This window comes from Seriola lalandi, unplaced genomic scaffold, assembly GCF_002814215.2.
Source record: "Seriola lalandi dorsalis isolate HSWRI2012SDOR001 ecotype SW California unplaced genomic scaffold, Sedor1 jcf7180002054971, whole genome shotgun sequence".
Taxonomy (NCBI): Eukaryota; Metazoa; Chordata; class Actinopteri; order Carangiformes; family Carangidae; genus Seriola; species Seriola lalandi.
The window spans coordinates 828,225-853,875 of NW_019525522.1; the positions used below are offsets into that span (position 1 = coordinate 828,225).

At 42.9% G+C, this 25,651-nt stretch overlaps 1 protein-coding gene across 1 annotated transcript in view; it reads right to left on the reverse strand.

Moving 5' to 3' along the window:
• Positions 1-420: 420 nt before the first annotated feature.
• Positions 421-25,651, reverse strand: part of gpc4 (glypican 4) — a 31,222-nt gene continuing 5,991 nt past the window's right edge. Inside the window, exons 2-9 of the mRNA XM_023395945.2 lie at positions 11,500-11,658; positions 5,912-6,309; positions 5,341-5,506; positions 4,368-4,498; positions 4,119-4,265; positions 3,899-4,023; positions 3,619-3,791; positions 421-3,527 (exon numbers count right to left, since the gene is read on the reverse strand). Coding sequence (XP_023251713.1) covers positions 3,304-3,527; positions 3,619-3,791; positions 3,899-4,023; positions 4,119-4,265; positions 4,368-4,498; positions 5,341-5,506; positions 5,912-6,309; positions 11,500-11,658 — 1,523 coding nt within the window. The 3' untranslated portion in view covers positions 421-3,303. The remainder of the gene's footprint in view (positions 3,528-3,618; positions 3,792-3,898; positions 4,024-4,118; positions 4,266-4,367; positions 4,499-5,340; positions 5,507-5,911; positions 6,310-11,499; positions 11,659-25,651) is intronic.

The following is a 25,651-nucleotide window of genomic DNA, read 5'->3' on the forward strand; positions in this document are numbered from 1 at the left end:
CTCACGTCACATTAATTAACTAAAAGGCAAGGGCCAGTGTCGGATACAAATCCACATATGAAGCACATTATATTTGTTCATAGCTAGATGATTTATTATTTTTTAGTGCTGAAAATATAAATATTTAAGTTATCATGACACTGAAGCAAAGTGTTCTGTCCCCAAACTGCATCACTTGATGGCAAAAAGTTGACATAAAACATGACTCCACTCATGCTATTTTATGAAATAATTTTTAATTGCTGTAACAAAACCAAAGCCTACTAAACAAGTCATAAGCCTGTCATACTATTGTCACGCTCACCTAAAAACGCTTCCCCTGCACTTCCAAAAGTAAAAAAGCTGACAACAGACACTGGGTTATCATATAAAATTTAACAGTTTGTTACGTGTGTTGAGAAAATGAAAACATTCACAATGTTTAAATATTGGCAGTCTTTATTTCAACAAGACTAAGAAATGTTGTTTGATATACATTTTCTCTTACAATTTAACATCTATCTCATCTCGTTTTTCCATAGCATTTAGGAGATACTCTGACAAGTAAAAATCTGGTGAACTGTTACCGCCTCTTTTAGAGACATCTAAAAAACGGCTGCTCTTTATTTACATTTTTTTTTTTTTTTTTTTTTTATTCTTTTCAGTCAAGTCACTCACTCTCTCCTCAGAAAGTGAGTCCTTTCTGTTCTTGTGGGCCAAAGGCAGAGGGAAAGGTTTCAACACCTGTCCAACTCAACTTCAAGGTCGCTAGACTGAAGTTGCTTTATGGATCGAACGAACATCATCCAGCAGCTGGACCAGCTCCTGCCAGCCGGGAAATGTTGCTGCCCTGGCCCGCAAGCACAGACATTTACCATCATCACCCAAAACATTTCCTCTGACTCAGAAAGTTGGGTTTCTTCACACTTGACACAACTCTTCCACATGACACGAACACATGCACAAGCCCTTGTAGAAATGTTGGTGGAACACAAAAAAAAAAAAAAAAAAAAAAAAAAAAAAAAAAAAAAATCAGGAGAACTGAACCAATTACATGCAGAAGTAATGCCAAATCCAGCTGCTGAAGCACAGCTCCATTATTTTAAATTAAGGCTTCAGTATTTTACACAGGTTGCATAGATGTTTCATCAAATCCTTCAAAGTCAGATTCCTAATATTGATGTCCTTGTTGATGTGTTCCATGTCTGTTAGTTGGTAACATCATTTTGTTTGGAGAAAATTTAATTTCAAAGCCAAACAAGAGGTGGAGACCTGCAGACAAATATGAAACATGCAAATCCATTTTTCTGTTTTAATAAAATGCATATTTAAATCCCCCAAAACTGATACCAATTCAAATAGTTTAGGAAATATTTCACCTAAATGTTTGCATAAAGAAACTGAATACTGTAGTTTGGATAATCTATGTCAGTTCTAAAAGCATGTTTGCAATGACATTAAAATACATGCATAAGTTACTGTACAAAAGCTACATGAGGCAGCTTCATTTTAGAGATGAAATGGGCAGGTAATGCAACTTACAGATCTGACTATCAAATTAGAAGACATTAGAAGAAAACCTTATGTTGTGCTTGTCCGCTGGTAACAATAAACTCAAACACCCTTCAGGGAATCTGAGACGAGAGATACAAATCATCAACATCTACATTCTTTTTTTTCTTTTTCTTTTTTACCAAGTTGCTAATAATGTACCAAGGTTAAAAAAAATGAAGATCAGGCACCATATGTTGCATTAATTTTGGCAGCACTTGTGACAATACTTCAACATTTCCGTCTTGAGTCGAAATGATGAGAACGTGAGGATGACGATAGGTAGATCAAATGGTTCAGGATGAATCCATTTATACTGACACAGGCCATTTAAGAGGTACAAGTGTGTATTGTGGGGTGTGGGCAAAAAAAAGCCCCAAAACACTGCACATTGACCAAAAGTGCCCCCATGTTCTGTGCACACTGTTCTCTTCCACCACCTAAAACTAGCAGTAAAATCCACTGTAGTACCTAATATATATCTTCATACCAAAAATAGCTAAAAGTTACAACACCTCTTCAACATAAAACCCTGTATTAAAATAATCTTTTCTTGATTTCATTTGATCACCGTCTTTTGTTCCTCTTCTCTAGTTTAATGTGAAATGCTCTGAACATACGTGTCGCCACCTTTTCTTTTCAAACAGTCAGACTGTATAGAGTCAGATCCTCTGTGCTGAACTGAGCTTACAGTACCAAAAAGGGCTTTCAGGACCTGTCAGCTTTGCCTTCTTTAGGGGTAATGCCAGGGGAGTCCTTCTCCTTCCACGCCAGTTACCTTCCACCAGGTTGCCAGCCACATATCTCAACTCTGTCAGACACTTTCAACTTAACATCACTGGATTGCATTGACAATGAGAGCATGCATGAGGTATGGCCTTACATTGAAGTCTTTAAGCTGAGGAAATTAAATTAAAAATCAAAGAAATTAAAAGTTAGGTTGTGATAATGCTTATAGCAGACATACAATATGCATGTTTGGGCTCGCAGCGTGCCCTAAAAGCTCTTCTAAAGACCGATTCCATCTCCAGGTGAAACATAAATACCTGTGTTCTAACTTCTCTCTCTGTATTTCTGAGAAGGTTTTAAACATCTCTCCAAAGAAAACTGAACTAAAGCTCAAACTATTCCTTAGCAGAGGTCAACAGGTAGCTTTATAATTTCTGCCTGGATGATGTATGCAAATGTATAAATGCACAGACTCAAACATTCACAGTACGCACATTGATAATGTGCAAAATTGCTGTTATGAAATGTTAACATCCATAACAACATTACATGATTTGATGATCTCTGAATATTGGAAAGAAAATCCTCAGAAATATGAAGGTATGTCCCACCACAGGCACTCAATGTTCAACCAAACATCTTACTCACTCTTTAGTTATGAGATGGCAATCATTGAAGAAGGCACACAAATGAATTATGAGATTAAATTGCCAAAATAAGACAATTATATAATGTTTGTTATGCTGCAAGCAGAACCATAGTGAAGCTCCAAAAGAGCCATAAGGAGTAAAGGTTTATCTGGGGAAAAGGGGGAAAAAAAGGTGGATTTCTTGAGGAGAAAATCATATTGCTGTACACTGATGTCCTTAAAAACATACAAACAAATAATTAAAAGTGAAGTTATTATAATATTATGAAGAGTCTCCCCCCCCAATGGTGGACAGTCCAAAGTCCTGAAGGCAGTCTTTTTAAAGTCTCTCTGACAATTTTCCCCTTCGCTCGATCACTCCTGGTCATTCTCGTCCTCTCCCTGCCCAGCCAGTTTTATCTCAAGTGGGGAGCAAGCAGGGCCAGGGCCAGCCCACAGAGCGCCAGCGCCATGCTTCCCTGTGAGGGAACCCCGGCCGATGGAGTTCTGCCCACCACCACTTGATTAACCCGGGGTTTGCCAGGGTTCGGTGGGGTGGAGAAGTAGATGTCCCGGTCTGTGTCGCAGGATGGAGAGTCACAACCGCTGCCGCTCTCCTCTCCTCCACTGCCATCATCATCTGGAAAAAATAGAAAGACATGAGGGTCAGATGTTTGCAACTAGGAGGTTATGTCACTTAGAAAATCATAAAGAACATTCCCAATCCTCACCGATCTCAACAGAGATGTCATTGCCACTGTGTGCAGCTTTGAGCCAGCTCGTCATTTCCTTCAAAACTGCAATCTGACTGCGAATCACAATGTCTGGCTTTGTTATGTCCACATCCACGTCAGGGTTCGACACCTGATTGGCCAGTCCATTGCCAATGACAACTGACTCGTACCTATGTAGAGTGAGTTTCGATATTAGTCAAGATGTTGGATAATCTTATACTAATATATTTACATTTTGTAAAATTTAAAAAGTACTTGTTGGGTGTCTTGGTTTTACCTGCTTTTTGCTGTTCCGTTCCAGCACTCGTCCCCGGGTGCAATCCTCTCACCTGCACATACAGTCTCTGGCAATGTGGACCAGAACTTCTTGGCATGTTTCAGCTTCTTCTTCACATCATTTGTCTATACAGAAAACACACAAAGAAGAGGTAAAACACAACAACTTCAGAACAAAACAACAGTGATCTGACTGTGCTGTGAGTTTTCTTAGACCTTACCAATCGATCTAAACTGGTCCCAGCAGCAGTGGTGGGCCTAGCATCAGGGCTGTAGGGGCGGAAGCGGCCAGTAAAGCCTGTTTCTTTAACAGAACGCTTGGAACGGAAGGCCATGTTTGGTTTAGGCTGCCCACAACCCTGGAAAACCTGTCAGAGGTGGATAAAAATAAAGTTAAGTAAGTGGAACTGAATCTTTTTTTTTATATTTAGTTCTTCTCTCTGTTAAAAATAGTGTAAAATGATACTGACTTTCTGAGACACTTGCATGCTGTTCTCCTGCATGTTCATAATGGCCTCTGAGATCTTCACGTCGATGGGATCCATGACAGACTCAAAATTAAATGGACCTTCGAGCCTCTCAGCGAGACTAAGCATGGCATCTGAAAAGCAGAAGATGAGAACATAAGATTTAAAAAAAAAAAAAAAAAAAAAACACAAGAAAATGAGTCATTGCAAAATGAATTTTTCTTCAGTTTGAGGTGAATATTACAAAACACTGCCACTAGGGGGAAGCACACGCCTGGGGAGCAGGGGGCTGTTAACCAGTGAAACAGACTTAAGATTACTGCACAGCAAGGAGGCAGCAGACACCAGACTTCTCTACAAACAGAAGCTGTGTCCGCAGCCAGGGACAGATAGACATCATGGGGGCATAGAAGTGTACAAGCTAGTTATGAAGAACAAATATGAAATATACAGAGGAAACTGTGGGTGTGTGTGCCACCCTGAATGTAAGGAAACTGATCTGGGTCTGTGTTTACACAACATGTACAACTCATACAGCCCCTCCCCTCTTACCATTCACTTAAACAAGATACTAATGAATGAGGGATGTGTTTGTACAAGTTTTTACAATACATACTGTGTTCTTTTGTTAAACATGTTCTTGCCAAACTCAAGTGCAATAAAGTGGACGCAGTTGGAAAAAAATGTATTTATCTCATCTAATTAGCCCAGTTCCATCATGCCAAAAATCCTGTCATGTCTGTCACTGGTTTCATTCACACCAGGATAAAGAGGGAGCATGTTTAAATAAAACTAGATTAGATTGGGTTAGATTAGATAAAACTAATGATCTTTGGTGAAATATGAGCACTGCAGTGGCAACATGTAAAAGAAGGCAGGAGCAGGGATTTGTATAAATATAGTGTGTTGCCAAATCAAACACTTCAAGCCATTATGGTTAAAGCAGGATGTGTTCAAGGTCAGGTTTGTCGTTTACCGAGGAAGTTGTTCCATTCTGTGTCCAAGTCAGCCTGGTTGGCCAAACAGCCGCGCATCACATTCAGACAGTAGTTCTGGCAGGGTTTCAGTGCCACTTGGCCCGAGCAGTAGGGACAGTACATCATCTTCATGACCGCTCGCACACAGCTGGGAGATGCACTGACCTGGAGGAGGCAGGGGGCAGTTAGCAGACTGTTATCATTGTACCACAGCAAAAACACTCATCCAACACCAGCGCAGACACATACTTAGACTATGAAAAAGCATGAGCATTCATTTTATAAGCCAGTTCCACAAATCAGGATAATCTAATCATCCATGAATCACTTGCTACAGTGGAAAACATGCCATACCAGAACAGTCAAAGAGGTTTATGTTATCAGAGACACTGTACTGGAACCACAGCCAGTTTTTCCAAGAAAGATATGAAGTCAGAGACACAGAGGGGAGGGATGCACAGAGCCTTTGGAAAATAGTTCCAGTGTCCAGTGGTAGACTGACCGCTATAGCCTTTTTTTTTTCTTTTTTTTTTGACAAATACAAAAGCTTCACAAGCACTTCTAACTTACCGTAGAAACTTTATTGACCACCTCTGGCATGAGTGCCAGGCCGCGCACAAAGGTGCGTGCTGCAACAAATGCCCGTGTCAGCTGGATGCGGAGCTTGCGAGGAACATCGCCGAACGGCTGCAGCTGCTCCGTGTGCCGGCTGACGCACTCCATGTATGCGTCACTGAATTCGTACTGCACGTTGACCAGCCGGAACATCCTCTCCAGGAGGTCGGCCCAGAAGTCCGACAGCATGGAGTCCAGGTTGACGGCAGCGCTGCCAGACGCGTAGTATCGAGTCAGGGCCTCGAAAAAGTTCTTGAACAGCTCTGCGTTCTGCACGTACATCATCCCGTAGGTTCTCACAAACATGTTGTGCAGCGAGACCTCTGCATTTTTCAAAAGCTCACGGAAAAACTCTGTGGAGAGAAGAAGAAGGATGGGGGGGTGGGTGGTGGGTGGGGGGGTTAGTGTGATAACTTAATGTTGAGGTCAAAGCCAGAACAAACAATCTTAATGGTTAACATTTCAGAGTCTGTCTACAGGGAGGGATGTTATGAAGAAAATTGAATTTATATGATGGATAACATATTGCTTGGGACATCTACAGAGACAGAGCTGATTTTATCAATCTTAAACCCAAGATCTCTGGCATTGGATTTTAAATATTTGGGCTCAACAGACTCACATCTTGTGGGAATCCCCGGTCAAAACAATAGGCAACACAAACACATTGTGTGGTTTTCATCAGGTTATTGAAATGTACAGATTCCTGCATGACCACAGCGTGTGTAAATAACTACAATTCTGCTGTTGTAATACTTCTGACTACATAACTGTATTATACCACATCTGTAGATCTTAATACGTAGAGACCTGCACCAACAACTGACACTATGGCTGAGCTGCTGCCACCATACGAAATCAGACTGATAGTTATTCTGCTTCACCTGTTCCCATGTCCTGACATTTTAAGCATCTCAACAGAAACAGCTTAAGCATAAAATCTTGGATGAAAAGCAAAGGAATGCGTTCTGTGAAGGGGCTTGGTTGGGAATGAGGAGATGAGAGGAGTGAAGCAGGAGGGGTGAAAGGTGGAGTCGGAGCATCTCTGTCAGGCTGAACGAGTGGCGCTGCTCCTCGTCTCTGTGGACTTGCCATTCAGCAGAGACGTCTCTCCACATCAAGCTGCTTCAAACTGACCACCATCAATGGCATTTTTCTGTTGTCACATTCCATTCGCCTTCCTTTTTCCCAGCTTCTCTTGGACTGTCCTTCAGAGGCATTTTCAATAGGATTACTGAATAATGCCACCCCCCTCCCCTCCCGTATATGGACCTGTACCCCCCATCCAGCCCTGCATCTCCCTCCCTCTGCTGCTTTCACTTCATCAGTTCCTTCAGAGAGCTCTCTTCACTAGAGACAGGGAACAATGACCTACTTCATCCTGAGGAATGTCCATCACCTCCCCTCACCGCTTTCTCCCACCCCCAATAATCCCGGCCCCCTCTCCCACGGACACCCCCTTCTCACCCCACAACTTTCTTAATCTGAACAAAATGAGAATTCCTCAGAGTCTCTGAAAAATGCTTCACCTTCAGTCTCGCGTGCATGCAAGCATACACTCAGGCCCTTTCACTCATCTCTGTCTTTTTTTTTTTTTTTATTATTATTATCCGCTCTCCGTACCCCCCTCGCTGCCCAGTGTGCACAAAACTTCTGTCCGGCTGCAGTTTCTCTGGGTGCCCTCTGCTTGGCTTTGAAATGTAAAGTTCCCATGCTCTCACAAGGGGAGTCACTAAATGCTCCCTGCCACCAACACACACACACACACACACACAGAGAGACACACACACATACACACAGAGAGACACACACACACACACACACACACACACACACACACACACACAGTCCCCAAGAAGCGCTGTCACTTCCACTTCAGACTGACACACTAAAAAGAAAAAATGAGGTAGGGGAGGGGTGAGGGCGGCTTGGGGCGGGTTAAATTGAGGGCTTTTTTAACTCCAAATCCCCACTGTGTCGCCAAGGATACCGGAAACACTGCAGCCCCTCCATTTACCTCCCCGCCATCATTGCCCCCACCTCCCCTCCAACACACAGGCACCCACACACACAAAGCAAGGGGAGAGGGCACCAAGTTCCACGCTCCATTGACAGAGATTAAAACAAAAGGTCCACCCCCACCCCTGGAATGTCATAGTAGCCACAAGTTTAAAGTCAGTGAAAGGAGACGGAGGAGGTGAAGAGGAGGAGGAAAAGGCAAGAAGCAGGAGGACAGCCCTAAACTTCTCTATTTCCTCTCTACACTTTATTAGAGTGGTAATGCCTATATGCTAAACAGATAAGCCCTGTAATGAGTTTGGACAAACCCACTGGGTAGAAAGAGGTGACTGTGCGGGGTGTGTGCAAGCGGTGGCAGCAGGGGTGGGGTGTCGAGGCTCTCTGGCCCTGAGCTGAAGGTCTGAAGTATGAGCAGCATTACACAGGCATCTTGCATTGTCATTAAAAACAGTTTATGACATGCAGGCGTCTGCCAACAGGCCGGGGAGCTGAACACTCCCTCAGGATTTTTCCATTAAAAAATGCGCCTGTCGCTCAGCCAATGGTCTGAGAGAATCTGGGTGAAAGGTTACATGGGAGAGATTGTAAGCTGTAGCGAAATGTAAGGATCTGTCTTTTCCTTCCTCCCTCCCGTCATCCTGTCACCATTTCCACATGTTGCAGAGAAGGCCCTAAATTATGAGCAATGTTAGGCCCAATCCATCACAGGAATAGAGGAGCTGACCGATCTCCTCCCACTCCTCCCTCCCACTTCCTCCTCCACGGAACCCCCCCACCCCCCTCTCCCCTGCACCCCATCCATGTCCCTATAAACTCCCAATCCCAGCCCAGGCAGTAATTGCATCCTATTTGTGACAATTAGTCCCTGCGCTTCTCCCTTTTCTTATGGGATGGGATTCTTTCCCTCCTGCTGTTGGACTTCAGTGCTTCAGATGGATGTCTCTTCTTGTGTGTGTGTGTGTGTGTGTGTGTGTGTGTGTGTGTGTGTGTGTGTGTGTGTGTGTGTGTGTGTGTAGGCAAGGAGCCTTAATCCAAGTGCTTAAATCCCAGACATAGACTTGCTCTGCTGGACAGGGTCAGTGCAACAGGACAGACAGGCTGAGGCCAGGACAAACACACAGTGAGGAGACACAGAGAGGGGAGAACTATTTCTGGCTCTGGTCTTAATTGGCCATGACTCCTAGCTCCAGGCGCATGATGAGAGCCTGGCTAATCACATACACCACTTCCTGAGTTTGTTAGTTTGCGAGTGCATGTTTCATGTTGTGCATGTTGTGCGTCTGTTTTCGTGTACAGTTGCAGCTGTGTTTAGGCACACATGCAGCCCACTCAGGAGCAGTCAGCTGACGTCATTATTGTGACTGTCTTCCTTCAGTAACAGTAAAAACAATGATAAGCACTTCCTGTGCCGGTTTCACCGACGGAAAGTGCCTGCTCCTGGGTGTCTCGACGTGACAACAGGAAATAATAGGGCAGCAACCTGAGCCTGTCACCTTATCCAGTGAGAGAGATGGTCTAATGGCCCAGGTGGAAGAGACTACAGCAGGCCTTTGTAAAGAGATCCCACATCTAACAGTTCAGAGACAGCAGCAACCTGCCTACAGTGATGAGGAGGGGGCACAAAGGGGGAGGAAGGTAAATGAAACACAGAAGAGTTTCACTGTGAGCCTGAGGGCTGCCCCCTCTTGGCCAACTAGATAACCTTACAGTTGTTAGGGCTTTGCTAACTTCTGTACGTTTCTGTAAGTTTTAACTTAGAGTTAAAAAAAACAATATTTAAACGACAGGTTGAAAAACCTCTTAGCTGAAGCCACAATGAAGTTTGACAGTAAATTCTTTGAATTATGTAAAATATCAGTGGAAATTATCTAGACTATTGTGGTCCTGGTTCCTCAAAATCAAAAGACCAAGGATTCCCTTTGAGTCTCACCATTTTCTAACATGATTATGAAATCACAAAGTCTGCAGATAAATACTTCACAACCTGGAGCATCAATAGACCAAATACGATGCAGCTAGAAGAAATTTCACAGTTTTTCAAACAGGAAAACACTCTTTCTTTCTTGTTGCAACAAGCACTACTATGTTCTCAGAAGAAAAAAGCAGGAAAGATCTAACTACTGAGCTACTGATGTAAAAGAAAGAGGGGAAAGGTTTCACTTTGTCTGATTGACTTGCAACTGTAAAAGACCAATTTTATTATTGTAAAATTTTAAAATGTCTTAGTTCAGTTAAGAGACTGTCAAAATACAATTTCAACATAGATTTTGGGATTCTATAATATATAATTTGACTTTTAGGCAACCTGATAAACTTATAATAGTTTTTCTACTTCAGCTTTAAAATGCAACATTTCTGATTTCTTACTCTTCTCTTGACAGTTTGTGATGGGTATTTTCCCCATCCTGCTGCCATTTCATAGACCAAGCAATTAATTGAGAAAATAAACAGTAGATTCATTAATAATGAAAATAATCGTTAGTTGTATCCCTGAAAGAACATTACTGAAAGCACCAGTTGAGTCGTGTAAGAAAGCTGCAAGGACTTGCACAGGGGGTGTAGGACAGAAAAAACAGGAACATGCGCTGGAGAAATGCATGCAATGAAACATGATCAACAGTGAGACATAGAAGAGAGAGAGAGGAATGGAAAGAGAAAGAAGGGTCTGAGGGGCAAAGAGAGGGGTTTGTGGGAGAGTGAGGCATGGGATGGGACAAAGGGCAGTAAGAGAGGAGAAAAAGAGGGGCGGGACAGCTCGAGCAGCCACTGCATTCCGACACGTCACATTCCTGTTCACATCTGGCTGCAATACACACGCTTCCCGTTTCTGACTATCCTTTGCTGCCTTTCACAGACACAAAAGATCTGAAGGTCCCTGACCTGCATGTGCATGCATGTGTACATACAAATGCATCAAAACTTGCAAACAATTGTCCTTAAAAAGCAAAACTCCAGTGTATTTAGAAACTTTAAAATCCAACATTTTTTTAAAATCAATTTGCTCCCCTCTGTCTTATTAAGCTTCTTCTTAGCGGAGCTGCAGTGGTGGCACAGTTTGGTTGCTGAAGTTATTCAAAGCTGCCCCACTTCCTTGATGACTCAGCACTGTTGCATGTTCCCATGCACTCCCACCCTCAACAAGAGAAACCCAATCCCAATATTTACAGGCATACACACATGTGCTCACACACAAGAGGAACAGGAAGTACAGAAAAGAGTAAATCTGAAGATGTGTGTGGTCCGTCTGGAAGCGCACACGTCTCTCTGGAGAGAAGGGAAGCGGGTGGTGGGGGACCAGGCTGTGAGGGGGTATGATGAGGCAGGGAGCTGAGACGTTAAGAGACAGGTGGACGGGCCAACAGACACAGACTGACTGTCTCCGCTTCGGGCAGTGCACTGGCAGGTGGGAGCGTCCGTCAAAAATCATGCAACACAAGTGCTGCTAGGGGTACACCAGCACAGTAGAGTCTGAAAAGTGGCCGGTGTGCATGTGTGTGTTTGTTGGTGTAAGTGTGTTTGCTTACTGTCAAAGTGGTCGTGCTTCTGTTTGAAGGTGGATTGTAGGTTGGTGCTAAGCCTCGACACGGGAGCTTTCATGTCCGAGTGGCTCTGCTGGCTCAGCTTCTCTTCCATCTCCACTGTGCAGCAGGAGAAACCCTGCGGACACACTTTCAGGGGGGCTCCTGCCGGAGACGAGGAGAATACACTGTTAAACACCATCTGCTACAGGAATCTGTCATCATGAATCACATCACGCAAAAACACATCCAATCTGTTATGTTAGAATAAAATTAAACAGACCAATAAAAGACCAGTTTTGAACAGAACAATAGGTCCGAATAAAAGTCTGCTTGGCTGGGGATGTTTCTCATAAAAAAACAAAAGAAAGCTCAAAATATACTTAAAGACCTTTAAGCCATTCAGTATCCATACACCTACAGAGTGGATTTGTTAAAATGTGTCAGGTTACAATAACTTGAGCCAACTGGCCAATTTTAGTGGATATTTTACTTGTTTAAAGCACACGTACATCAATCATTAAAACAATTTTCTACATTTCTTTGGAATAAAACCTTCTGTTAAGTAACAAACTCACCTCTCACTAAATCAAATGCACCTTGGCTGTGAAAACCCCCTTAACTGCACTTAAGTGGATTAATTGCAACACTTAGCTCAGAGCAGTCTTTAGCTGGCCGCTTTATAGAGCCTCACGCTTATCCTGGCACTCTCCTGTCCTGATTGATAGTTTAGTGCTGTAGCTTTCTCTGAGTGCAGTGTCCTTCAAAAAACACAAACTTTATAAAAGGAGTGGATAACCTCACTCACTCTTAAGGTAAGAAGGCTGACTTCAGGCATGTGCACCTTGACATGGATAAACCTGGCAAAGTGCTTTTAAGGTTATTTTGGCTTTGCGTCCACATAGGGCAGCATCTCGACCACCATAACATACAAGAAAGCACTGGTCTTCTGTATGTTGTGAAGTGAATGGGGAAATTTCCATTTTACCCATCTGACTGTCACGTGCTTTTGAATTGGTGATGCTCTCTTTTTAATGCTTGCTCTGTAAACAAAGCATTTTGCAAACAGCAAAAAGCCAGTTGCCTGAAACTGTGTAAAGCTGTGGGCTCAAGTAGCCCTCACATGCCCAACAGGAGAGATGTGTAGTGCTTTTCTGTTTTGGAGCTTCAGTGTAGTTAAATGAATGTTCTGAAAATGCTGGTTGTTAATAGGTTTTCAAACTGATCTGCATTAGTATGGAACTGGGACAAAAATGTCAGAAAACTGTGCTTTTACTCTCCTCATCAGAACCATTATGCAAAACCTAAATACTGGCTTTGATGAAACAGTAACTGTCAACTTTGTCAAAAGTGAGTTTAACATCCAATTAAGAGGAGGGTCAAGGGAGGACGAATGCAAAGTTGCAGCTGCAATAATGTTTTGTTTTAAACGTGGCTGTTGGAATTTGGGAGAACACAGGGATCCTTTCACTGCATCCAGGCACCAACGGCCTGTTTGGTTTTCCCCACCAGCTCGTGCTCACTGACTCAAGGCCTGAGTGCCTGCACAGGTTACTGCTACTTGAAGAGCTTCAATATCATATATGGACTAGGGCTTTAAAATGACTTGTAATGTTTCCGGCATTTATTGAAAGATACATCTCAGACTAATTAAGCCTGAAGAGATCATTTTTTCTTGTGTGCAGTGAAATGTGTTAGACATATTACTTTTATATGAAACCTTGAAAAGCATCAGTATGTTATTTAAAGCTACAGGAAACTCAAAATTGGAAACTAAACACATTACCTGGGTCTTGCTGATTCTCTAATGGTTATCACTTTATTTCCTCCATTGTGATTTTTTACTTTCATCACCGTTACACTCTCATGGGTTCAATTTATTGTATTGACACATAAAATTCCAAACATAAAAATTCCAAGCAACGTCCTTTGACTGACAACAAAAGACAGGAAGAAGTACATCTGAACTACAATAGCCTTGTTATGCCATTTAATGGATTACGTTGAATGGATTTGGTAAAGATTAGTAAACATGGAGCCTTTTTTTCCTGCTTTGTTCATGTTAAGCATTAAAAAACTTCCTGTTATGTTACTTATTGGGTTGAACATTGTTGTATCTTTGGTTCAGTTTGTTACAGTTCCCTTGGCATGATCCTCGGTATACGACTGTGGGATTTTCACTGCTGGTTGCCATGTTTCATGCGTCGCTATAATAACCTCAGCCACGTAGATTTGTTTTTTTCTATGACATCTTGAGGTTGTTTTCATTCTTTTTGTGCACATAATTAGACACAGCCCATCAACGTCTATTAGAGAAACCAGACACTGTTACTTTTGTTGTTTTACACATGTATACCTCTCTAAGGAAAACACACATTTACAGATCAAGTTCCTATAGTTTTAACAACTTGATTTGTGCTGATTGAGCTGTTAAGTTAGTCATACTAGTTTCACCTCAGCACACTGAATATCTAACTGAATGATGGAGCACAACATGTTTCGAGAATTTCCCTGCATGTCTGAAATAGTAACTGGAACGTTAAAAAATTAAACTGCAGGGTCAGAAGTGACTCATAGCAATACAATCATCTAAACAGGGCACCAGAGGGAGGGATGCACCCTGGCGCCATAAACTGGACCCCTCTGTCTGGGATCAAGTCCAAATAAGCCTCAAGTCACTCCTTCTCTCACAGTCCTCTACCCAAACTCATCTCTCCCCCTCCAACTGGTCCCCTCCTATACACATATGCACATACACACGCACACATACCCAGGCACAGTTGGCAGCCCCTACCTAAACATATTCACACATCACATCACTGCTCAACACATGGCTCTTTGTACCAGCGTGATTGGAGGTACAGGGAGCAGCACACACACACACACAGACTGAACTTTTAGGTGAAACAGCCATCCAGTCTCTCCTCCAGCAGGGCCCCCTGCTTGCCTACAGCACAGGCGTACATTCAAAAGGCCTATATCCACGTGGAAAATAGCCCTAGTTACCAAAGTACACAAATAAAAGTGAGATGGTCAATATTTCACAGGAATGTCTGTACAAATGTCACATTGTTAGCTCAAAGGATTAAGTCTCTGAAAACTGAAGATTCTTAGCTAATGCATACTTTGTGAAAACATTTTGGCAGCCAATTTTTCAAACTGCTGGGAGAAAATGGCACTGTTGGAGCACAAGAGAGTGAACAGTTAACAAGAACAGTTAGATCCTATAAAAATCAACATCACGCCGGACTGTGCGTGACATGTTTCAGCTTCACTGTTTCACAATAAGCTTTGTCAGTTGATGCATCAGTCATTTCTCCGCCATCATTGTATGAATAGTCTTTGTGTGATGGGTGAACTGGCTCTCAGTTGCCTTATAAAGTTCCTCTTACGGGCCTCTCAACCCTCCAGCTTCCCAAGTACTTTAAGATGTAAGACAGAGAAACAGAACATTGTTAAAGTGTCACTCTGAAGAGGAAAACTGCCATTTATGGTGGCCAAAACAAGAGAGCAGCATCTTGTAAACAAACATGTGACTGTGTGTCATGGTATTCATCAGCTCTCCGCTACTTCTCTGCCTTTCCTTTGTGGGGAGACCACCATCCCCTTTAAATGGCTCATAAAAAGTCACTTCCCTTTGACATTGTCCTGCCTCTCAAACTCTGTTCTCAGAGGAAGGATGGTGGGGGAGGTGAAAATGCCTCACAGACAAAAACCAGATTAGACACCTCACCGCCCCCTCTGCCTGCCATCATGTGCCCCTGAACCAGACGGACCTCAGGGTGCCCCCCACCTCCGCCTCGACTGCCACCACCCTGCAGGCTTAACCAGCGAGGTCAGGGGTTAACAGCCACTCCTCTGAGAGAGGTCCTGTCCTCTGACCCCCCCTGTCCACCAGCCAGCACATCCACCACACACAGTACCCCCCCCCCAACCCCAAACACTCCAATAATAACACCACCAACACATACATACAAAAAAGCCCCCACACGTATAGGCAATTAAGAGCCATAAAAGTCGCAGACACATGCAAAAAAACATAAATAGAAAACCTTAAAAGTCATTTTCTCCAATCTCAAGCCATAAATGTCTCTCAAGAATTATTTCTGTACCCTCCTGAACTCAAGACGTCACTAATGCTGCTAAGAGAGTCATGAAGGAGGCCATGGGGTACCGCATGTCACGAACCATACACCGACGTCTGTCACTAATTGGAGCCTGGTGGTCTGTGCCTGAACCAAAGCTCAGAGCTTTCACACAGCATTTGTAACATTTGTAAATAATTACATGATAAACTGTATGCAGCTCATAGTTTATGCACATACTAATTCAGTCCCAGTGGAACGCAGGTAAAATGAGACAGTGGATACTGGGGCAATTTAATTTCAAGACATGGTAAACGAGTGAATGTATTCCAAGTTGCTCTGATTAATCTTCGCATGTTCGACATATAAAACTCAGCTCCAAACATTCTCAGTAGTGTGAAGTATGTGAAATAACACTTATGAATACAAAGGTTCACTATTAATTGGTATACTGTATTATGCTCCCTGTTGTAACATGTAAAGGAGAGTGCTGCCAGTCTACTGAGCATTACTCACACAGACTGTTGTAAATTTGCACGCCCTGAAGCCATAACATTCTCCTCTTGCTCCTCACCTCTGTCTAGGGTGTAATTATCCTGGGGGTGGGGGGGTGGGTAAAGGGATTGGTGCCATTTGCTGGGTAACTTTTTCTGTTCCGCTTCACACTTGGCCATGCACATTCACATGAGCTGAACCTGTGGTCTTTAGGAGTCCATGATGCTTCTTTTTAAGGTGTGAAGTTTTACTCATAAGCATGTCGTTTGTGAGAGGTGTAATAATTTGTGGACTGTTTCAAAAGAAGCAAAGTAAAGAGCCATGAGGTGAAGCCACAACTGAAAGGAGAGATGAAAAGAAGGCAAGCTGCATATTTCATTTTCAAAATCATAGCAATTGCTTTTTCTAAGTCATTCCCTTCTTAAATTAATTCTTGTTGCAGCATGTTGTCAAATCAACCCTTTCTTTTTGTCTCATCCTCTTTCATCTGAAGAACCCTACAGTTGTGGTCTGTGTCTGGATTTAAAAATGAATTAAAAAATGCCAGTTATCCATTTCGGAAGAAGCATTTCCAATTAGTTTCTCAGTCAGCAATTGAATGTTTCAAATTATTCTGATAATTTGCTCCTCAATAAATCACTATTTGGAAAGCAACAGTCTGAAAACGCTTTGCTTTCATCAGCTTTTAGTAATAACTTTGTAAATGCATCATTTTGTTCAAATGTTGGATGTGTCATTTTGAAATTAAATCCACACATCCAAAATGATGGATTAAATGTTTCCAAAGCTCCATAATTGTGTTGGGTTTAGCAGGGAAATCTCCCACATGACATCAGTCTAGTGCTTTAAAAACAAAATGTGCAAAAGTGAAATTATGAAGCGATGAACCAACGTATCCGAACCACTAGTGTCATAGTTGCACAGTACTGTTAGGAAAAGTGCTAAGGTGCAATGTGATATTTCCTTCTATATTACAAGAAATCCTTTAACTAGCAGAGCTAAGTGGGAGCTCAGTCTTATTTACAACCTGGAGGAGTAGCTGTAGGGAGAGGGCAGGTTACAAACATCCACACATTCACGTCAGGCTGCTGCTGCTGCTGCTCAGTACAACCACAGACTCTTGCTCGAGGGCATTGTGCCAGTAGTAGTTTAGGAGAGCGAAAGTGTGTCTTTCCTATCCAGATTTTCCTAGCTCTTTTCTACAGACAACATAAGTATTACTATACTGCCATCAATGCAGAGAAATAGTACTAATGAAGGATAGGAAAATCAAACAATGTGCTTGCAAGTCAAAAGAGATCTTTAAAAGTTATGGTACATGGTGTGAGATTTCACTATGAAAAGTGATCCTAAAAGATCTTCATGTCCCTTTTTAGCTCTCAGATTTCCAAAGCATGTTAAAAAGAGCAAACCTGCTGTCATACTCAAAAACAGAAAGAACTATTCAAAATGAATAGAAGAAGCCAAGATAAATGTTAACCCCCGTCCACACATTACATTCATCTTACACTTTAATATCCCGTGTACATGGGTGTACTCTGAGCTATGGATGAATCACAGCAAAAGGAGAAAACGTTCAACAACATTATGCTGTAAGAGGAAACCATTATTAGAGGCTCTGCTGTTCATATGGAGATAATCAGGGCAGGGCGCTACTTCCACCTACTCTGTTTCTACACTTCAGTCTCTTACAAAAATAGAGTAATGACAAGTTTATAGCAGTTGGCCAAACCAATAATGCTTTTCAGCTCTCAGTTCATAAGGAAAGTCCCAAAGAGACTGAAATGTGCTGGCAGGGGACTTCTGAATCTGACTGAAACGTTTCAACAAAATCGTGGGTAGCAGTGCCAAACCTTGTCCATTACTTTGCTCTAATGTTAAGCGTTTCACTTGACTGCAGCTCAGTGTCTCCAAGCATCAATGACCAGAAAAGAGGAAGGACAAACAGTGTAGCCGAGGATGTTATGACGAATATCTAAAGGGGTTTTATTTACAGGTGTCGTGAAGGACGTTCACTCGAGGACCTACATAGAAAAGCCATTGTGATGTTAATGTTGGCTAAGCTTAAAGAGGTCCTGGTGTTTGCAGAGATAAACAGGTCTCTCGTCCAAAAGACACCAGGTGCTGCATTCACCTGGACATAATATAAGCAGGATATTCCACAACATATGCTGTAGATCTGCTGCTTCTCCTCACAGGGACTGGCAAATAGTCTTTAGTGTGAGGCTCCATAACTCAGACATTATGCTTCTCTCATAACTAGCCAATAGCCTGTAAAGGATGTAACTGAAGCAGGCAATGGCTTTTAACATCTAAAGTTAAGTAGTAAAATCTTTTACAGGAATTGTTTGAAATTGTAACCTACACAACTGCCATCTTTTCCTCAATAAAAAATATGTCTGTGTATCTGCTTTTTCTTGGGCTGCTTTTGGATTCATTGTGCATAAATGCTGCTCATTGTGTATTTTCAGCAACAAGAACATTCCCCCCATGAGGATCGCCATATTCATCCAAAGCAGATTTACAAAACAAAGAGTACATTTAAGCATTGACATTGGATAGACAGGCCACAGTATAACTGAGTACCATAAACTATTAGAACATGATTAGCAGGTCTGTAAACTAACGGTCGCCACTCGCCAAATGCGACTAAAATATTCCCCTGGCGACTTAATTTTGGAGGGCTACATGCCATGGGGCAGGTAAGTGTTTGTCACAATATAGCAAAACATTGCTGCGATAAAATGCCTAGACATTTTTGGAGGTGCACGTTGACGGACGCAGAGGCTCAGTGTTGTTCCGGCGCAGCAATGTGGAGGCACATACCCGGTGTGAGTGACCCAAAAAGAAAGAGTATAGAGGAGAAAGCAGCGCACCAATTAATTTGTGGTTGGCAATAAAACGATGAAACTCGAGACCATCCGAGAGCACGAAGGAAGAAAAATGTCACGCTGTTTGCAAATCAGTGTCTCGGGCTCAGTCCGAGCATCTCTTCACTCAACCTGCCGTGACTGCTCTGACGTTTTTATCAGAAGAGACCAAAGATCATGCACTGATCCACTTTGTTCTGTTCTATTTTTTTTTTTATTTTCCTTGAATTTTGTTATTATCATTTGTTATCAGAACAGGAGGTTAACTGGTACTGGCACTGTCCATGTTCACAATGTTTTGAATATTCAAAATATTAAAAATGTATTTTGAATAATATTTTGGTCTCTTTCCTAATATATATATCGCTATATAATACTGTTATCTCAATGAAAAGTACTGAAACAGATGTATATGTAACAAAAAGAGGCAATTTATTACTTGGCCAGTAAAAAATTTACTTGGCCGGTAGATTTTTTCATCTACCGGTCCCCTTGGCAGGTGAGCCAAAAAGTTAGTTTACAGCCCTGATGATTAGTACAACAGGCATATGAATTAACATATATACTGTATATAACATACAGAGATCGCAGCACTTTTTATTGATTCTGTTCGTAGTTGTATATTTTGGACTTTATATATGCAATACTGCATTTGTGTAGATGTAGTTAAATTGCAGTTTGTTGTACCTTAACTGTAACTTAAATCTAATCCAATAATGAGGTGACAAGTGACTTTGCCTCAAACTGTAGCACGTAGCTTTTATACAGCAGTTTGTCACTCTGCATGTTGTCAGCTAACCAGAAGGCAGCCATCCCTTCACATGATGAGTCACGACACTAATGTTGATTTGACTCATGATTCAGCATCAACCAGAAGTGTAATAGATTAATGCAAAAGAACAATCACATAGACAGTCAGTGATAAGCGGATCTATTAAAGGGAAGGCGTCTCTCAGTAGCGGTGAGCTTGGGAAACACAAGCACTGCTTGTGACATGAGAGATTTATTCCACTTAGAACAATGCTCACCATCCATTTATGAGGCAGGAAGTTTTGGTTTAGCAGAGTACTCTCTGGAGTGAGTATTTTCAGCTACACAGCCAGCCACAGGGCTTTGGATAATGTCTGCGTAAAATGATGTTTCCTTAAATAAATCACGAATTAAAATCTCTTCCACAACACAGCTGTCAAAACACCAAACTGCCTAAATTTGCTTGTCACATGGCATGGCTATGATGAGAAAGAAAGGCATGTGTGCTGCTATGCAGCACAAGGCAGAGCAGAACGCATTACAGTCTCCATGTAGCATTTAATGCTTTTTACACAGGACAACTTCACTGCCACAGAAAAACTGAGCCTATATTTCCGTCAGAGTTAGAAACTGTCACATTAAGTTTATAAGTTTGTTGTCACATTAAGATGTTTATTTGTGCTAAATCTTCCACATTTTGTCCAACATGTGAATTATTTTCTAAAAGGCACTCAGCCTGACAAACACAGCACACACTGGGATCCATAAATCTGAGCCCTCTGTCACCAGAGTCCACTTCTGATTACTAAACCAGTTGGGGCCTCTGGCCAATTAAAACTCTCCATTTGTGAACATTCCAAAACGCTGTCAACCATGAACATTTACCCAGAAGCCCCTGGGGAGATTCCACAACATTGCCCTGGCCTCTCGCTCTGTCTGTTTCCCTCTCTCGTCCCGGCCCTGCATCTCCAGCTTTGTCTCCCACACACAAAAGCTCCCTGCCTACACCACTTCCCAGGTCACTGCTTTGTCAGGGTTTCAGCTTGCTCCTGCACTTCCCAAAGTACATTTAGCAAGTCACACACCAAATTCCAACCACTGGGGCTGCTCTCAAAGTTCACCTGCTGCACAATTTATATATAATCTCTTGTGGCCAAAAAAAATCTGGAGGACTGAGTTTGATTTTCTGATTTCAGCATGCAAAACTGCTGTAGGCAAAGTGTTAGCGATTAAAACTTTCTAAAAACTACATCTCAAAACCTAGAAAATTAAGCTATAAATATTCTAGAGACTACTCTGTTGAGATGATTTTGTGAAACATATGATAGTTAAAGATATGTTCAGTAGGACTTGGAGGTCACTCGCCTAAAGTTAATCCAAGCAAATTAGTCAGACACTACAGTGGGCGTTTGCAAATCAATCTTAACACAGTACAACACAGTTTTCCTACTTGCAGGTAAACATTTGGCCCAGCACTGAGGTCTGCCAGGGGTCAAGAGATTCACAAGCATAGCAGAGAAGAAATGAGATCATAAAAAAGAAAGGTCAAACTCCCAACACTTGCGCAAGGTCTGTCTCTTACTGTGAGGGAGCAGGAGGCCATGATTCATGTTAACACAGTTATAGGGAATTCATACTTCAAACAGAAGTGGTTTGTTTCAGGATGAGATTGAATTTGGGCCACTTTCATAACGGGCTCCACACAAACTTTGTGCAACTTGTTTGACTTCCTTCTGGTAAATACAGCAACCACTGGTGATTGGCTTGACAGCCATTCAGACATTCAAATTTATGCAAGCCTCACCATTCAGCCAGGTGGTTTTAACATGAGTGTCTGTGCAAAGTATTGTACAAACTGCAGAATCACACATAAAAGGAAAAACAACACTTGCACATAAATCAAGAAACTTTCCTTCCTACCACCACTCTGCTGGGAATCTTTACTTAACAACTGCACTATGTATCAGAGGGACTTGGAGGCAATGATTCACGTTAACAACTAGTCTAATCTTTCACCCTGTCCATATCTTTCTCTCAGGTTATGCGCCTTTTGATGAGCCGCAGAGTTGCAGCGTTTGATCTACTGCTTTTACTACAGATTCCACCATGACGCTTTTAGCCTGGTCCGTGTGTGTGTGTGTGTGTGTGTGTGTGTGTGCGTGTGTGTGTGTGTGTGTGTGTGTGCGTGCATGTGAGGGAGCAAGGAAATGAGAGTGAAAGAGAGTGAGGCTGTGTTATGTTTAAGATTTGCAGAGACAGGCAGAGGTTTTGCAGACAAACAGAGAGGACAAGTTACAGCACAGCGTGATTATCACAAGGGAAGAGAAGAGAGGAGAAAAAAAGAGGCACAAAAGACCTTCCTGGCTTGTCCCTCTACACCAGCCCTCCGTCTTTCCACTGACTCATGGCACACAAATGAAAACAGGCTTTAAAGGAGAAGATGAAAAACACTCTTTACTTAAGGCCAAGTGCTTTACCATGGGACCCTGCGCAAACACTATTGTGCTGTCAGAGAAATGGACTACTGTTGAGAAATAGGTCCTCTTTAAGATGTTCTTCACACACTGCTTGAGAGCCACACACTAGACTATCTAAGAAGTCTCTGTGGCTTGGTCATATGCATTTCCATGAGCAAGTTCCACATAACAAATCACGACACCCCTCCCTCCATCTCCACATTAAAAGAATTCAAAAAATCCAACTTTGTTGAAACATATGAGAGCTTTTAAAAGACTTGACACACAAACAATACATTTCATCGTTGCCAGTAAAAGCCAGCGAACCCCTCCTAAGGACAGGGAGCTCTTTGACAATGTTTATAACAGACATCCAAAAGCAGCTGAAGTCCACCAGATGTTGAGGCAGGACGGGGCCCGACAATGCCCCCAAGGCAGAATGAGGTCAGGTACATGATCAGGTTTCTGGAGGCTCAAAGCTACAAAAGGGCAACAAAGATTCTGATATACCTGTTGGGCCTTACGAAACTGGACACCAGCGGAGTCGGTGGGAATAGAACCCCTCATCGCTGACTGTCAAAGGGACAAGAAAGTCTAAACCTAACGGTACAATGGTTTAATGGGCCTCAGTCATGGATGGCTCAGTCCCTTCCTGATGATATGTACTGAATGTGTCGATAAATCTAAGCTACTTGCCATTACGATGATGTACAGTGCTTTCACCCCTGGCGTGTCGACCCGCATTCCCATATAACGACTAATTTTTCTGCCAGCAAAAACCACCCTCTTCAAAACACACTGACCAAATGATTTGCAGCTTTGGAGCCATCATTTAACAAACTATTTGATCCTTTCATGTGTGTTTTTTTTTTCCTCCCTTGCTCGTCGGCCCTCAGCCAGCAGGACGTCTGCCATTGTTTTCTTCATGTTTTAAATTTGAGTTTTGATGGCCTGCTTTTAACACATGGCATCAACACGTCAGTCAAATTCACAGAGGTATGTGAAGCAGCCAAAGACCCCGCCTATTGCTCCTCTGTTTGACAGAAGAAAGGACTTTTGAAAAGAAAAGAAGAAAAACCTGGGGTTTTGATCTCAAACAATATAATTTATATGAAAATAAATCCAAGAGTGAGCAGCACACAGAGGGATTAGGTAAATATTAGAAAACCTATTATGGTAACTGCAGTTTGGAAAAGTGAGCTAAGTGTGAGTGACTGCCTCGTCAGTGGGAGTCTTGATGTAGGCCTTGGGAGTAATTAGCAGGGATTACAGCCCGTCTGGCCTGCACCCAGCACTGGGGTTTCAGCCCAAACACCCAGGCAAGTCCCTGGCTTCGCTCCCTCACCACTCTCCCTAACCACATGGGCCTCTGGCGAGTCACACAAATCCTAATGATGATCATGACTATCAACACAGACATCAACCCCACTGTAGCTTCATAGGAAATCAATTAACTTTGGTTGAGTTACACCTACATCATAACCGCACTCCCCACTGGCATTTACGCACTGAGGTGGCTTCAGTGAGTGAGTGGAGCCTCGTTGTGTCAGGCAGGGGGCGAGGGGTTAACCCTCCGCCCCTGCAGTTTGGGATCAGAGCCCACGGCCACTCGCCACACTCCTCACAGCTGGCTGTGTGACACCAGTGAGGAGGTGATCAACACAAAGGAGACACACGGCAGCTCAAATATCAGAGGGACAAAATATTACACCACCAAGCGTCAATTGCACAAATGGACAACCAGAAGAGTCAAACGATGGAGGGAAAGAGGAAGGTGGTAAAATGCTCAACTCGGTACCAAGACAACTAATTATGCAATTCAGGACAGACATTACCTAAGCTAGTGCATTTTACTGGTTTAATAAGTTAAGTCAACTCACATAACACTGTGTATTAGGGACAAATTTAATATATTTTCATCTTATACAAAGTTATTGTGTCCTAAAATACGTATCCGTCTGTACATGGTATCAGAGGTACAAAAGGGTAACTGGTGCCTCCCAGCAGATAGACATGATATCAGAGCTTTGGGGAGTTGTGTGTTAACAAGAAATGTGGTGTAGTTTTGGCCTGCGCATATTTTAAAAGCCTATCTGCACAGAGAAGTATAGACACTAAACAAGAGAGGTAGGTGGGCTGAACATAGGAGGGCAGAAAAATACGATTAAACCACTATTGACGGAGAAGAGGAAGTCGCCCAGGGATGAGGAAGAAAGGAGTGACTAGGAATGAAACAAAACCTCCCAGAGGAGATGCTAAAGAGCGGAGGGGAGATGGGAGAGAAAAATGAACTGATATTTCAGTTGGGGGGGGGGGGTTTAAACAGCATGCAAAAGGGACGTGTTAACAAGGAGTTTCAGGGGGTCGCTCAACTCAAAGTGGAGAAAACCACAAAGCCAGATCAGGATTTCTCAGTTTGCATCACACAAAGACCAACACAGATCCACCAAATGATACAGTCAACTTTAACTGTGACCACTCATGCCAAAAATGTACTGTGAGGCCCTTCGGATAAAACCTGTGTTAAAACCTTGCATTGTGTTAGGCAGACACGTGTGCTCTCAGGGGTTACTAAGAGGAGCAGGCTGTATGTATAAGCCTGAATGTCTGAGCGAAGATGAGTCACAGCGCATGCATGCATCCAGTTACCTCCCCAGATTCCCTAAGCCTGTGTCACGCACACGCACACACACAGTCGCTCTCTGGCTCCTGCCTGGTCCACCACTGCTCCTGGATATTCAGTTTGACATGCCCTCGTACAAAACTCTTTCCTGTCAGTCAAATCCCTCCTCTCTTTCTCTGTATGCCTCAGTTAGTCCCTCCGACTCTCTTTGTTGCCGTGTGTTCCCAGCTCCGGGGCTCCCTGTGTGCAGGTCTTGGTGGTCCGGTGTGGAATGTGGTGAGGTGGGGGGGGGGGCAGGCCAGCCTAAAAGGGGGTGCTCAATTGTTCCCACACACAGCATCCACCCCCTACTGATCTGTCGCTCACTTGGCCATTTGGGGGGGTGGGGGTGAGCGGGCCAAGGCAAAGGATGCAGAGAGATGGAAATACGAACACTCAGTTGACACACACACGCACACACAGCTATTGAATTGATGCTACACTCTGAGCATACTAAACAAGTGTAAGAGGGAAACTTAACATTCCACAGTTCTGGAGAACCAGGCTGCCCAAACACAGAATCAGGTCCTAAATGACAAAATCATTCCATCCACCAGAGAGGATCCATGATACAACTAAGACAGGCAGTTTTAGAGATATACTTGAACCATACATGCACAGCCTAAAATTTTTCTCTTCACTGTAATAAGCTGATTTGTTTTCAGACCAAAGATAACGCAGCTGTTGCTGGAAGAGCAGAACAGGACACCATGAGAGCCCCTGATCACAGAGCTGCCGTGCTGTGATCGCAGGAAGCTGATAAGAGTGGTGAGATACCGCAGAGCTGGCAGGCACGTGTAGCCACCCTCCCTCCCTCCCTCCCTCGCCCGGCCCCATGTG